General features: G+C 43.8%; 2 protein-coding genes across 5 annotated transcripts in view; one reads left to right on the forward strand and one right to left on the reverse strand.

The window, feature by feature from the left end:
- The window catches only part of neurog1 (neurogenin 1), a gene marked incomplete at its 5' end in the record, with an annotated part of 10,601 nt that extends 5,329 nt beyond the window's left edge, over positions 1–5,272 (reverse strand). The window contains one exon of the mRNA XM_062039730.1: positions 5,264–5,272. Coding sequence (XP_061895714.1) covers positions 5,264–5,272 — 9 coding nt within the window. The remainder of the gene's footprint in view (positions 1–5,263) is intronic.
- An 835-nt stretch (positions 5,273–6,107) lies between these two features.
- Positions 6,108–14,087, forward strand: part of tbc1d2 (TBC1 domain family, member 2) — a 33,382-nt gene continuing 25,402 nt past the window's right edge. For 2 of the 4 annotated variants that reach the window (XM_062039960.1, XM_062039962.1), the window contains exons 1-3: positions 6,108–6,535; positions 7,925–9,367; positions 12,113–12,218. In XM_062039960.1, the coding sequence (XP_061895944.1) occupies positions 7,976–9,367; positions 12,113–12,218 (1,498 nt within the window). In that variant the 5' untranslated portion in view covers positions 6,108–6,535; positions 7,925–7,975. Of the gene's footprint in view, positions 6,654–7,924; positions 9,368–12,112; positions 12,219–14,087 lie in introns of those variants that run through there. The other 2 variants (XM_062039961.1, XM_062039963.1) reach the window with 2 other exon arrangements.

Consider the following 14,087-nt stretch of genomic DNA (forward strand, 5'->3'; position numbering starts at 1 on the left):
CTGAGGGATCCAAGGTGCGTAATATCATGGCTTACGTGCAGTGATTTCTCCACATTCTCCGAACCTTTTGATGATATTACGGAGCGTAGACGGGGAAATCCCTAAATTCCTTGTTGAGAAATGTTGTTCTTAAACTGTTCAACAATTTGCTCAGGCATTTGTCGACAAAGTGGTGACCCTCGACCCCGTCCTTGTTTGTGAACGACTGAGCATTTCACGGAAGCTGCTTTTATACCCAATCATGGCACCCACCTGTTCCCAATTAGCCTGCACACCTGTGGGATGTTCCAAATAAGTCTTTAATGAGCATTCCTCCACTTTCTCACTCTTTTTTGCCACTTGTGCCAGCTTTCTTGAAACATGTTGCAGGCATGAAATTCCAAATGAGCTAATATTTGCAAAAAAATACCAAAGTTTGTCAGTGTGAACATGAAATATCTTGTCTTTGCAGTCTATTCAATTGAATAGAAGTTGAAAAGGATTTGTGGTATTCTCTTTTTGTTTACCATCTACACAACGTGACAACTTCACTGCTTTTGGGGTTTGTGCAATCAGTCAAGCAGCACTGAGAGCAGACTCAGCCAAGTATGTTTGGTAGAAAACGCTCAAACATAAAGTAAAGCTCCAATCTTCCAAAATATGCTCGCTTGATGCTAATTGACATTGGATTTGCCGTAGATAGGCTATTAGCATTAGCAATTCTACATGGCGATTTTAACACCACCAAATGTGGTGAAGGAAACTACAACTAGGATGAAGTCAAGTCTGAATGTCATTACCCTCTAAAGGCTTAGTGGCCACATGCGTGGACAGCTCCTTTTAGCTCTTATTTCCAAAATGGTGTACACGACTGAATTGGGGTCTTATGGACACTTATACTGCCATCTGGTGGTGTCAGAAGAGTATAACATACAATGGAATTTGGAGAAAAAAAAGTGTAAAAATAAAAATGTGCATGTCACTACACATGAAGTACACGTTTGTGTACATATGGACTAAGTACATCATATTAAAATATGATTTTTAGTTTTTATTCTAATTAGGGTCCAATAAGCCCAAATAGTAAAGAGAAATAAAAAAAAAGCATGTAAACAAACAGCTTGGGCCTTAGGAGGTTAAAACAGTTAGCTCCATCTTTTGACACTTCTTCCACTCCCGTCCTTGTACACCACACCGCTACAACAAAGATGACGCTGTCCAAGTGGAGGCACGTAAATAAGACGCATCCTGAAGAGACTGTCAGAAAGTGGCTTGAAGAGGATGAGTAAAACATCATCTATGCAACATTTGGAGCAAAGAACCAGCATCACATGTTCTGTAGACCACAAGGAAGTCTTTTACATGCAGAAAATAATCATAATAATATGACTCCTTTAATCCGTCCATCCATCCATCTTCTTCCGCTTATCCAAGGTCGGGTTGCGGGGGCAGCAGCCTAAGCAGGGAAGCCCAGACTTCCCTCTCCCCAGCCACTTCGTCCAGCTCCTCCCGGGGGATCCCGAGGCGTTCCCAGGCCAGCCGGGAGACATAGTCTTCCCAACGTGTCCTGGGTCTTCCCCGTGGCCTCCTACCGGTCGGACGTGCCCTAAACACCTCCCTAGGGAAGCGTTCGGGTGGCATCCTGACCAGATGCCCGAACCACCTCATCTGGCTCCTCTCCATGTGGAGGAGCAGCGGCTTTACTTTGAGCTCCCCCCGGATGGCAGAGCTTCTCACCCTATCTCTAAGGGAGAGACCCGCCACCCGGCGGAGGAAACTCATTTGGGCTGCTTGTACCCGTGATCTTGTCCTTTCGCTCATAACCCAAAGCTCATGACCATAGGTGAGGATGGGAACGTAGATAGAGCGGTAAATTGAGAGCTTTGCCTTCCGGCTCAGCTCCTTCTTCACCACAACGGATCGATACAGCGTCCGCATTACTGAAGACGCTGCACCGATCCGCCTGTCGATCTCACCATCCACTCTTCCCTCACTGGTGAACAAGACTCCGAGGTACTTGAACTCCTCCACTTGGGGCAAGGTCTCCTCCCCAACCCGGAGATGGCACTCCACCCTTTTTCAGGCGAGAACCATGGACTTGGACTTGGAGGTGCTGATTCTCATCCCAGTCGCTTCACACTCAGCTGCGAGCCGATCCAGTGAGAGCTGAAGATCCTGGCCAGATGAAGCCATCAGGACCACATCATCTGCAAATAGCAGAGACCTAATCCTGTAGCCACCAAACCAGATCCCCTCAACGCCTTGACTGCGCCTAGAAATTCTGTCCATAAAAGTTATGAACAGAATGGGTGACAAAGGGCAGCCTTGGCGGAGTCCAACTCTCACTGGAAACCGGTCCGACTTACCGCTGGCAATGCGGACCAAGCTCTGACACTGATCGTACAAGGAGCGGACCGCCACAATCAGACGAGTTCACGAGTGAGGGAAGAGTGGATGGTGAGATCGACAGGCGGATCGGTGCGGCGTCTTCAGTAATGCGGATGCTGTATCGATCCGTTGTGGTGAAGAAGGAGCTGAGCCGGAAGGCAAAGCTCTCAATTTACCGGTCGATCTACGTTCCCATCCTCACCTATGGTCATGAGCTTTGGGTTATGACCGAAAGGACAAGATCTACGTTCCCATCCTCACCTATGGTCATGAGCTTTTGGTTATGACCGAAAGGACAAGATCACGGGTACAAGCGGCCGAAATGAGTTTCCTCCGCCGGGTGGCGGGTCTCTCCCTTAGAGATAGGGTGAGAAGCTCTGTCATCCGGGAGGAGCTCAAAGTAAAGCCGCTGCTCCTCCACATGGAGAGGAGCCAGACGAGGGGGTTCAGGCATCTGCTCAGGATGCTACCCGACCGGTAGGAGGCCACGGGGAAGACCCAGGACACGTTGGGAAGACTATGTCTCCTGGCTGGCCTGGGAACGCCTCGGGATACCCCGGGAGGAGCTGGACGAAGTGGCTGGGGAGAGGGAAGTCGGGGCTTCTCTGCTTAGGCTGCTGCCCCCGCGACCCGACCTCGGACAAGCGGAAGAAGATGGATGGATGGATGGATCATAATGATATGACTCCTTTAATGTGCCTTAAAATCCGGTGCGCCTTATATATGAAAAAAGATCCCAAATAGAGCATTCATGGGCAGTGAGCCCTATGGTCCTGGAAATTGGGTCATATAGACAAGGCCTGAGAAAGTGAAGAAGCAATCTCCACGTTTCCAGAGGAGCTTTTGAAAAGGTTGTGTCATCATTTTTATTACGCAGGAAGCTGAAGGACGCTCGCGGCAGGTCACGGCGGTCGCGGCTTGATGGCGAGCGCTCGTGGCGTTTCCACGACACCGGCTGGCGGCACCACAAGCGCTCGCTGAAGCGGAGGTAAATTATCAGGCGAGCAAACAGTGGGCGACAAGTGAAAAGGAAGCTGCTCCCAGAATGCAACAGCAGATTGATGGAGGTAGAGGCCGCGCGGCCACGCATTCACCGCGCTGATTGACGACGGCGGCCATTACATTAAAACCTTCCTGGACAACAAGGTCGCCCACCACAATGGCGCCGCCAAATGAGGAAGACGAGCGCGTGTCAGTTTCACTTTTTGTTTTTGCAGCGGCGCTTGTGCTATAGCATGTCCGTGCCTGACCTGCACGCTCAAAGGAACTACAGAAGTGGACTCTCTCCCCCAGCACCCACAATGCACTTGTGCTGCGGGGCTGGAGAGGCGCAGTGTGTGTGTGTGTGTGTGTGTGTGTGTGTGCGCGCTGAGAGCAACAACACGAATTGGCCGCCACAAAGGAAGACGTGAAAAGGAGACGAGGAGCTGCGAGTCTTGACTTGACAAAGCTGCAAAAACTTTCTTTCAGCCTAATGAAGCTGTTGTCTGGGGGCCCGGGGGCCGGGGGCCCGGGGGAGGGGTGGTCGGACGTGATTTGTCATACAATCTGAATCTTTAGGGAGCCCCCCCCCCCCCCCCCCCCCCGACACCTCCTCTCCATATGTCTGCCTCGTTTGCATCTGAAAGGGGGGGCGGCAGTGGGAGAGGGGCGGGGCAAGGGGCGGGGCTTGGGGACGGGGGGGCGGGGGGGTGTCTGCTCTTCTGTATGGCTGCACACTTTCTTTCTTTCACCAAATCTAACTTTATTTATCTGGCAAGTGAGACTCCACATGGACCCTTGTAACCATGGCAACAGCTTCACAACATCATCATCACCACCAACCAATCAAATGATCCAAATGGGTCATGATGATGATGATGATGATGATGATGATGACATTCTGGTGTCGGAGGGGCACCTGAATATGTTTTTGGGGTCACGACCTTCGAACGCTTTCAGACATTCCCTGACATCCTCAACCAATCAGCTCTCTCTCTCTCTCTCTGTGTGTGTGTGTGTGTGTGTGTGTGTGTGTGTGTGTGTGTGTGTGTGTGTGTGTGTGTGTGTGTGTGTGTGTGTGTGTGTGTGTGTGTGTGTGTGTGTGTGTGTGTGTGTGTGTGTGTGTGTGTGTGTGTGTTCTGGCAATGCTTACTTAATGGGGACATGGCTCTGTTTACACAGTCACCTTTAGGGGACCTCTGACGGTATGGGGACAAAAAAACAGGTCCCCTAAAGGGAAACCTTTTTAAATGATAGTCAGGTCCATTCTGTATTCTGAGGATCATGTCGTATTTCATTTGAACTTTTTTTTTTATTATTCACGTACAAATGTGTGTGAATTATGCAAAATTATTTAAATTTGGTCCCCATGAACCATATGAACTATTTTTTCCCCCAGTAAGAATGATCAGCACATGACTTCATCAATCCAGAGATTTAAAGACGTGTATGAGCTAACTGGGCAGTGGCCATCCATCCATTTCTACCGCTTGTCCCTTTTGGGGTTGCGAAGGGTGCTGGAGCCTATCCCAGCTACCATTTTACCTCATTTTTTGTATGCCTCCACAACCTGTAGAAAGGGTGGTACCCACAAGTCATGATCAAAAACTTGGTCCCCATTCAAAAAGATAACTAGTGTGCGTGTGTGTGCGTGTGTGTGTCTACTGCCTCCTGCTGGCGGACACTCTGCAGCACAAGCTTTAAAAAAAACAACATTCTTTCTCTTTGGAAGAAATGTTATTTTAGCACGCAGGTGTCAAACTCCAGGCCCGGAAGCGTGGAAATAATACATGTCAATAAAGTGCTTTGTCTTTTCTTTAATAAATGTATCACAAAAATACATGTACAATGACGTGTGTTTAATAATAATACTTATAATAAATAATATATTTTATTTGTGAAAAGCACTTTACATTGAGTAAACAACCTCAAAGTGCTACAGTGTATAAAAAAATAAAAAAATAAAATTAAAAGATTTTTTTTTTTTTTTAAACTAAAAAAAAAAGGCTTTTTTAAAATGAAGGGTTTTTAAGCCTTTTTTAAAAGCATCCACAGTCTGTGGTGCCCTCAGGTGGTCAGGGAGAGCGTTCCACAGACTGGGAGCGGCGGAGCAGAAAGCTTCAATTGTCTCTAATAATAAAAACAATATAGTGTATCATCATATAAACAATGGTTTGTGTTCAAACAAAGATAAACACTTAAATATCTGCTTGACTTGTGATTTCAGAGCAGGGAATCCAACAAACTGTTCATTTAAAATTTGACAGTCAAATATTTTTACAGAAAAATCCATTTTCAATATAGAGTGATAATAATACACTATAAAAACAAAATATTACGGTAAAATTGTGGCAACTGAGATGCCAGTTTTATACAATCTAAAGATTTGCTTTTGTACATACAATTATACACATGTTTGATACAAAAACACTACTGTATAGATGGGTAGGTTGTGAGTTCAAACCCCGGCCGGGTCATACCAAAGACTATAAAAATGGGAGCCATTACATCCCTGCTTGGCACTCAGCATCAAGGGTTGGAATTGGGGGTTAAATCACCAAAAAATGATTCCCGGGCGCGGCTACGCTGCTGCCCACTGCTCCCCTCACCTCCCAGGGGGTGATCAAGGGGATGGGTCAAATGCAGAGGACACATTTCACCACACCTAGTGTGTGTGTGACAATCATTGGTACTTTAACTTGAACTTAACTTTAAATATTATTCACTGTTAAAAACGGCCCTTTAATATTTTGATATTAATTAATGTGATATTTTACTGCTAAAATATGATATTGTTATCTAAGAGGGAATCAAGTTTCTTTCCACTCGTGAACCACAACACTTTCTTCAAATTAGCAAAACAAATCATTGTATGTGTTTGTTTTTGTGTTCGATCGGTTTTTATTCAAGGAAATCAGATGCATTGTTTTATTGTGAAAATGCCACTATTCTTTTGAAAAAAGGAAGTGACATTCCCTAATCATCTGGGCGTGTTGACAGCCGAGCCGCGACGCCGCAGAGGAACCTGGACTCTAGTCTGAAGAAGGACTAGCGGGAAGGAACAGGAAGTGGTGAAGAAGTTAGAAAGAGAAGAAGAAGTCCAATAAAGAAGACACTAAGAAGAAGAAGAAGTGGACAACAGGAAGTCAAGAAGAAGAAGTGGACAACAGGAAGTCAATAAGAAAAGGTACTGAAAAAGAGGAATTTAAAAAAAAAAAAAAAGAAGTAAACAAGAAGAATTAAACAAGAAGAAGTAAACAAGAAGTATTACAGAAAAAGAAGAAGTAAACAAGAAGAAGTAAACGGTGAGGGCCGACATCCGGGCAACTGAGCTACATACGGGTTCTTCGAGCCATAGCAACGAGACTGGCGTTGAAAACAACCTGTTGCCATTACTCATTAACCTGTCGACCGACGCTGGTTAAACCCGTCATTCTGCCTCCAAAATGCCGAAAAACGGTGTTGTTTTTGGTTGTGCTAACCACAACTGGAAACAGGGAAAACAAAGGTTGTATTTTGTTCTGCCAAAGCGCGATAAAAGCCCACAGAGACGAGACAAATGGCTCGCAGCTTTACACCGGGAAAACGAGGACGGTTCTCACTGGAGTCCCCCAAAGTCCCGGGTCGTGTGTTCGGATCACTTCGTTTCTGCTAAATATAAGGAACAAAAATCCACCTTCTTAACCACAACTTGGCTATACCGTCCGTGCTAATGTTGTACTTGTTGAATTTTTACCTTATAACGTTCGACAGCTGAAGTTGTTGTACAAAAATAACATGCAGTATATACTATATAGTCTATAGCCTAGCTAGCTATTTTGGAAAACCGGACAACGAGAGGATACCAAAGGCAGCGTTAAGATGGACACCACCGGGAAAACGTAAGCCAGGGCGGCCTAAGAACACCTGGCGAAGAACAGTTGTACTTAAACAATACATGTAGCTCTCAAATCTCTCAATATTTTATACACTAACACTTGATCTTGTTGTTGATAACTTCCGCGTCTATTTCTTAGTAGCGCGCAGGCTAAGCTAACTAGCAAGCTAAGCTAAGCACGAGAAGCTTTAAAGTTCACTGAGACGAGTCTGACGCAAATAATACATTTTCGTTTTTTCACACGATATGCGAATAAGTACAAATGCGTAAATGAAGGATTTAACGCCGACTTCCAAGCCACAACGCTCGTTAAATGCTTTTTCTGTCAATGCTGTGTTCGCTGTGAGCTGGTTTGTTTTCAACGAATTCCCGGTTGCTAGGGGATTGGTAGGCGGAAGTGACGTAGGTCCGCCCTCACCCTATGGGTAAACAAGAAGTAGTACAGAAAAAGAAGTGAAAAGGGGACACTAAAAGTGTGCAAGGTAGGAAGTGAACCCTAGCCTGGTTTTAGACTATGGTCAACTTAGTCAATCAGTGTTTTGATGCCACACCCTCCTGTGAGATTATACTTTCGATTTGCTTTCTTTGGATGATATCTTTTAATATCTTCCTGTCTCTATCACGGTTGTGTTGACATCTAACAAAACTACTGTTTGTCCACTCCAACATCGGTGTGTCTTCTCTTCTCTGTGGATGCAGACCACTCGGCAGGAAACACCGTCTCTGCCGCTTCCTGCCCCTTTCCAACAGATGCATCAACAGGCTGTGATGTCATTGTCTGACTTAGAACAGCACGTCTGCAAGCCTGTGATCCAGAATCCCGCAGACCCCCATGAAACCCACCACCTTCCACCAGAGTCCCATGAGATGCAGCAGAATCCCACGGTGACCCACGAGAGTGTCGCAGAGGCCCATGAAACCGACGATAGTCCATCTGCCCACCTCCTAAGTCCTACCAAGACCGACGAAACCAAGCCGCGTCCAGTAAAGACCCACCACAGTGCCACAGAAACCCATAAAACTGACCACAATCTACCAGAGACCCTTGGGATGCAACAGAATCTCCACCAGATTCCCTTACAGACCCATGATACCTACCATAGTCCGTCAGCCCACCTCCTAAGTCCTACCAAGACCGATGAGACCAATCCAAGTCCCGTAAAGAACCACCAGATGCCCACAAAGATCCACTTGGAGACCCATCAGATTTCCTCAAAGACCCACGAAACCTACCATAGTCTGTCAGCCCACCTCCTAAGTCCTACCAAGACCGACGAAACCAAGCCGAGTCCAGTAAAGACCAACCAGAGTGCCACAGAAACCCATAAAACTGACCACAATCTACCAGAGACCCTTGAGATGCAACAGAATCTCCACCAGATTCCCTTACAGACCCATGATACCTACCATAGTCCGTCAGCCCACCTCCCAAGTCCTACCAAGACCGACGAGACCAAGCCGAGTCCCGTAAAGACCCACCCGAGTGCCACAGAAATGTATGAGACCCACAACAATCCACCAGAGACACGTGAGATGCACCACAATCCCATGGAGACCCACCAGATTCCATCAAAGACCCACCACAGTCTTTCAGTGAGTCCTGCCAAGACCTATGAGAGTGACCCCAGCAGGAGCCCTGGAGAAGAAGCCCTAATCAAATCCAACCATTCTCAAACAGAAAAGGAGGAACACAAAGCAGAAGAAGATTGCGCGTCAACAAATAAATCATGTTTAGTTGCAGAATGTTTTCATCATGGAGAAATGGAAGGTACCACTCGGGCCTTTTCAGCACTGCCAACAAAGTCTGCTGAAGATGAGAACAAGGCCAGCAGTCCACCTGTGACACATCCCGTCACGACTCGTGATTCCCAGCAGCCGCCCGCCCACTTCTCAGCTTCTTCGTCTTCAGGTGAGCCAAAACTTTGTGGCTATTTGCAGAAGCAGGGCGGGCCTCTGCGTGGATGGAAGCGGCGCTGGTTCACCTGCGAGGAGAAGAGGAACCAGCTCTTCTACTACCGCACGCCACAGGACCTCAGGCCTCTCGGCCGAGTGGACCTCGGCGCCGCCACCTTCACCTACCCCTTGAAGGCGGAGGCGGGCACCTTCCACATCAAGACGCCCGAGCGCACCTTCATCCTGAAGGTAAGACTCTGACGTCACACTGCAAAAACTGAAATTTAAGTCGGATGAAATATCTCAAATAAGGGTGATATTTGCTTATTTTCTGTCTGATAAGATCATTCTTCTCACTAAGCAGATTTTATGTTAGAGTGTTTTACTTGTTTTAAGTGTTTTGCTCCTAAATGATCTCAGTAAGATATTACAGCTTGTTGCTGAGATTTGATGAGCTATATTGAGTAAAACATGCTTGAAACTAGAATATCAACTGTTGCAAAGCTGTCATCAACACTCACAAGTAGGGGTGTGGGGGAAAATTGATTCGAATTCGAATCGCGATTTTCACGTTGTGCGATTCAGAATCGATTCTCATTTTTAAAAAATCTATTTTTTTTTATTTATTATTTTTTTAATTATCATTATTTTATTTATTTGTGAAGTGAAGTGAATTACATTTATATAGCGCTTTTTCTCAAGTGACTCAAAGCGCTTTACATAGTGAAACCCAATATCTAAGTTACATTCAAACCAGTGTGGGTGGCACTGGGAGCAGGTGGGTAAAGTGTCTTGCCCAAGGACACAACGGCAGTGACTAGGATGGCGGAAGCGGGGATCGAACCTGCAACCCTCAAGTTGCTGGCACGGCCGCTCTACCAACCGAGCTATACCGCCCCATTATTTATTTTTAATTAATCAATCCAACAAAACAATACACAGCAATACTATAACAATGCAATCCAATTCCAAAACCAAACCCGAGCCAGCAACACTCAGAAGTGCAATAAACAGCAATTGAGAGGAGACACAAACACCACACAGAACAAACCAAAAGTAGTGAAACAAAAAGGAATATTATCAACAACAGTATCAATATGTGCCGAAAATGAAATTTCAGTTCTTATGTGTCTTGTACATGTTAAAGAATGGACAACAATAAAGCATCTTGAATCTTGAATGTTGAATCTTGAATCTTGAATATTAGTTACAATTTTAACATAGCAGTGATTAAAAATCCCTCATTGACATTATCATTAGACATTTATAAAAAAGAACAATAGTGTGACAGTGGCTTACACTTGCATCGCATCTCATAAGCTTGACAACACACTGTGTCCAATATTTTCACAAAGATAAAATAAGTCATATTTTTGGTTCATTTAATAGTTAAAACAAATGTACATTATTGCAATCAGTTGATAAAACATTGTCCTTTACAATTATAAAAGCTTTTTACTCTGCTTGCATGTCAGCAGACTGGGGTAGATCCTGCTGAAATCTATGTATTCCATGAATAGACAATCCTTTTGAATTGGGAAAAAAATAGATTTTGAATCGAATCGTGACCCCAAAAATCGATATTGAATCGAATCGTGTGATACCCAAAGATTCACAGCCCTACTCACAAGTATAAAACTACTTTTTTAAAGTAATCATTTCTTATTTCAAGCATGAAAAAAAAAATCAGGATTTTGACATAATTGTGTCTCATAAATAAAACAGATGACAGCCAAATGGACTTTGCTGTGGACCGTACAGTTGGCACAGTACAGTAAACTAGTTAATAAAGTTAATATTTCAACATTTAACATGTGTCATTTCAAACAATTTTGAACAGAAATACCGTAATTTCCGGACTATAAGCCGCTACTTTTCCCCCTCGTTCTGGTCCCTGCGGCTTATACAAGGGTGCGGCTTATTTACGGCCTGTTCTTCTCCGACACCGACGAAGAGGATTTGGGTGGTTTTAGTACGCAGGAGGAAGACGATGACACAATGATTAAAGACTGACTTTTCATATACCGGTAGGCTGGTTATTTTGATAACGTACAGGCGGGCACTTTGTATTACTTTGCACCGTTGTATTATTTGTACTCTGCACGAATGCTGTTTGCCATGTCAAAGATGTGAAAGTTTGATTGAATGATTGAAAGATTTATTGTTAATAAATGGGACGCTTTGCGTTCCCAAACAGTCATCTCTGTCCCGACAATCCCCTCCGTGGTAGCAGGAGTATATAGGGTTATATACTACGGTAATTACACATCAAAACCCTGCGGCTTATAGTCGGGTGCGGCTTATATATGGAGCAATCTGTATTTTCCCCTAAATTTAGCTGGTGCGGCTTATAGCCAGGTGCGCCTTATAGTCCGGAAATTACGGTAGTTCATGCACATTCAGATAAATTCTTCCAAATTACAATTAAAAAAATTTGGGCCGGGGGCCGGGCTGTATATATGCGCACTAATTGACTGAAAGAGCACGCACTTGGCGCGATGATGTCATGTTATCCATGGAAAAATGCCTGAGCGGCTAGGAGACCCCGAGAGTAACAAGCGGTTGCCTTGTTGCCTTTCCATTAAGAACAATAAATTAGTTTTTAGTATAAGTTTGCTGGTTTCAAGAAATGTAATGCCGAGCGCATATCATTATGTCAAGATAATGGCACGAGCATTTACTTCATTTAAGAATGTTTTTCAACATATTGAACAAAAAGGTCTCTTTTTTTTTTTTCTACCAAGAAAAGTGCACTTGTTATTAGTGAGAATATACTTATTTTAAGGTATTTTTGGGTTCATTGAGGTTAGCTAATTTTACTTGTTTTGGAAAGTCTTGACAAGCAAAATGTTCTTGTTCTGTTGGCAGATAATTTTGCTTAGTTCAAGTAAAATAAAATATAAATATAAAATATTTTTTTTCCTAGTTTTTGAACACTGACTTTTTGCAGTGCACGTCCTACTTCCTGTCTGACACGCCGCCTTTTTTCCCCAGGCGGTGACGCAGGAGCTGATGCATTATTGGTTGCAGCAGCTGCAGGTCAGACGCTGGCAGCACCGACAGATCGCCTCCTGCTGTGACTCCACTAACAACACGGCAGGTACTTGGACGTGTAGTGTAGGACCGCCATACTAATCCATCACAGTCGATACTATACCCATTCCAAACAGTAGGGTCGTCGTCGTCACGTCATGACATTGCTGCTTTTACGAGCATGTTGGGCAGCGCACGCACACAGAGTACTTACAAGCAGACACAGTGTGTAGACAGAAAAGGGAGAATGGACGCATTTTGGCGTAAAAAGATAAAGGTGAAGTTATAACACTGAAACACCCTCAGGAAGAGGTGCTTTAAGACATGGCTAACATCCATCCACAGTGTTTTAGCTACTTCTAAATCCTGGCCTCCATGGCGACAAATAAAGTAAGTTTCTTACAAGTAGCATTATCACTGGAGGACGAGGAATAGCTAAACATGCTTCACTACACACCGTAGGAGGATACAATAGCTCACCGGCCTCACAATGTAAACAAACGCCATGGGTGGATCTACATCTGACATCCACTGTAATGATACCAAGTACAAGAGTGTATCTAGTTGATACTACTATGATTACATCGACATAAAGTAAGTTTCTTACAAGTAACATTATCACTGGAGGACGAGGAATAGCTAAACATGCTTCACTACACACCGTAGGAGGATACAATAGCTCACCGGCGTCGAAATGTAAACAAACGCCATGGGTGGATCTACACCTGACGTCCACTGTAATGATACCAAGTACAATAGCGTACCTAGTTGATACTTCTATGATTACATTGATATTTTTATCATCACAAAATCTTCTTTAGTTTAAAAAAAAAATCATATTATGTTTACAAAGTCAGTAAATATGTCCCTGGACACATGAGGACTTTGAATATGACCAATGTATGATCCTGTAACTACTTGGTATCAGATCCATACCTAAATGTGTGGTATCATCCAAAACTAATGTAAAGCATCAAAGAAGAGAAGAATAAGTGATTATTACATTTGAACAGAAGTGTAGATAGAACATGTTAAAACAGAAAATAAGAAGATATTAACAGTAAATTAACAAGTAGATTAATAATAAATGTTCTACCAATGGTACCGGTACCAAAATATTGGTATCAGGACAACACTAATAGAGAGCATTCCAATGGTTGAAATCTGCACTTTTGAGTGATACAGGGGTTATTAAGGTCATCTAGGTGACAGTTGCAGAGTGGGCGGGGTTTGTTTCTAGCGGCCAGCCTGAGACGTGAGTGTCAGGGATTTCTACAACAAAGTTGTGTTCTGCAGAAAAGTGATGATTCTTTTATGGATCTCTTGCTGGTTTTTTGTCCTTTTGTGTTCATGTTTCACCGTGTTTGTTGCATTTTGCTTCATTGTGAAAAATTGATCTGGAGACAGTCGTCTAGCAAGGAAAGACGAAAGTTGTTCTTAATATTCAGTGTTTTATCGTTCATTGTTAATATTACAAATCCCACATTATTTATATTAATGGACATTATTTTATTCAGTGTAAAATTCCATCCATTTTTTTGAGGGTGGTCTGGCATAATATTTGAGCATTCTTCCAGTCATATTGTGAGTGCTTTTATTGTGTTGAGCTTGTGACATTATCTGCAGCATTTTAGGACTTTCTTTCACCAATGCTGAACAACCTCCACATGTCTAAAGTGCTCCTAGAAGAGGCAACCAAGCAAAAATATTGCATCTTGTTAAAAAGCAGAAATAAAAGAATACAATTACAGTTACACATAAATATCCTGTTATATATACAGTATGTGTGTGTGTATACTAGGGGTGTAACGGTACACAAAAATGTCGGTTCGGTACGTACCTCGGTTTAGAGGTCACGGTTCGGTTCATTTTCGGTACAGTAAGAAAACAACAAAATATACATTTTTTTGGTTATTTATTTACCAAATTTGTAAAC

The sequence above is a fragment of the Entelurus aequoreus genome, linkage group LG28, assembly GCF_033978785.1.
Source record: "Entelurus aequoreus isolate RoL-2023_Sb linkage group LG28, RoL_Eaeq_v1.1, whole genome shotgun sequence".
Lineage (NCBI taxonomy): Eukaryota > Metazoa > Chordata > Actinopteri > Syngnathiformes > Syngnathidae > Entelurus > Entelurus aequoreus.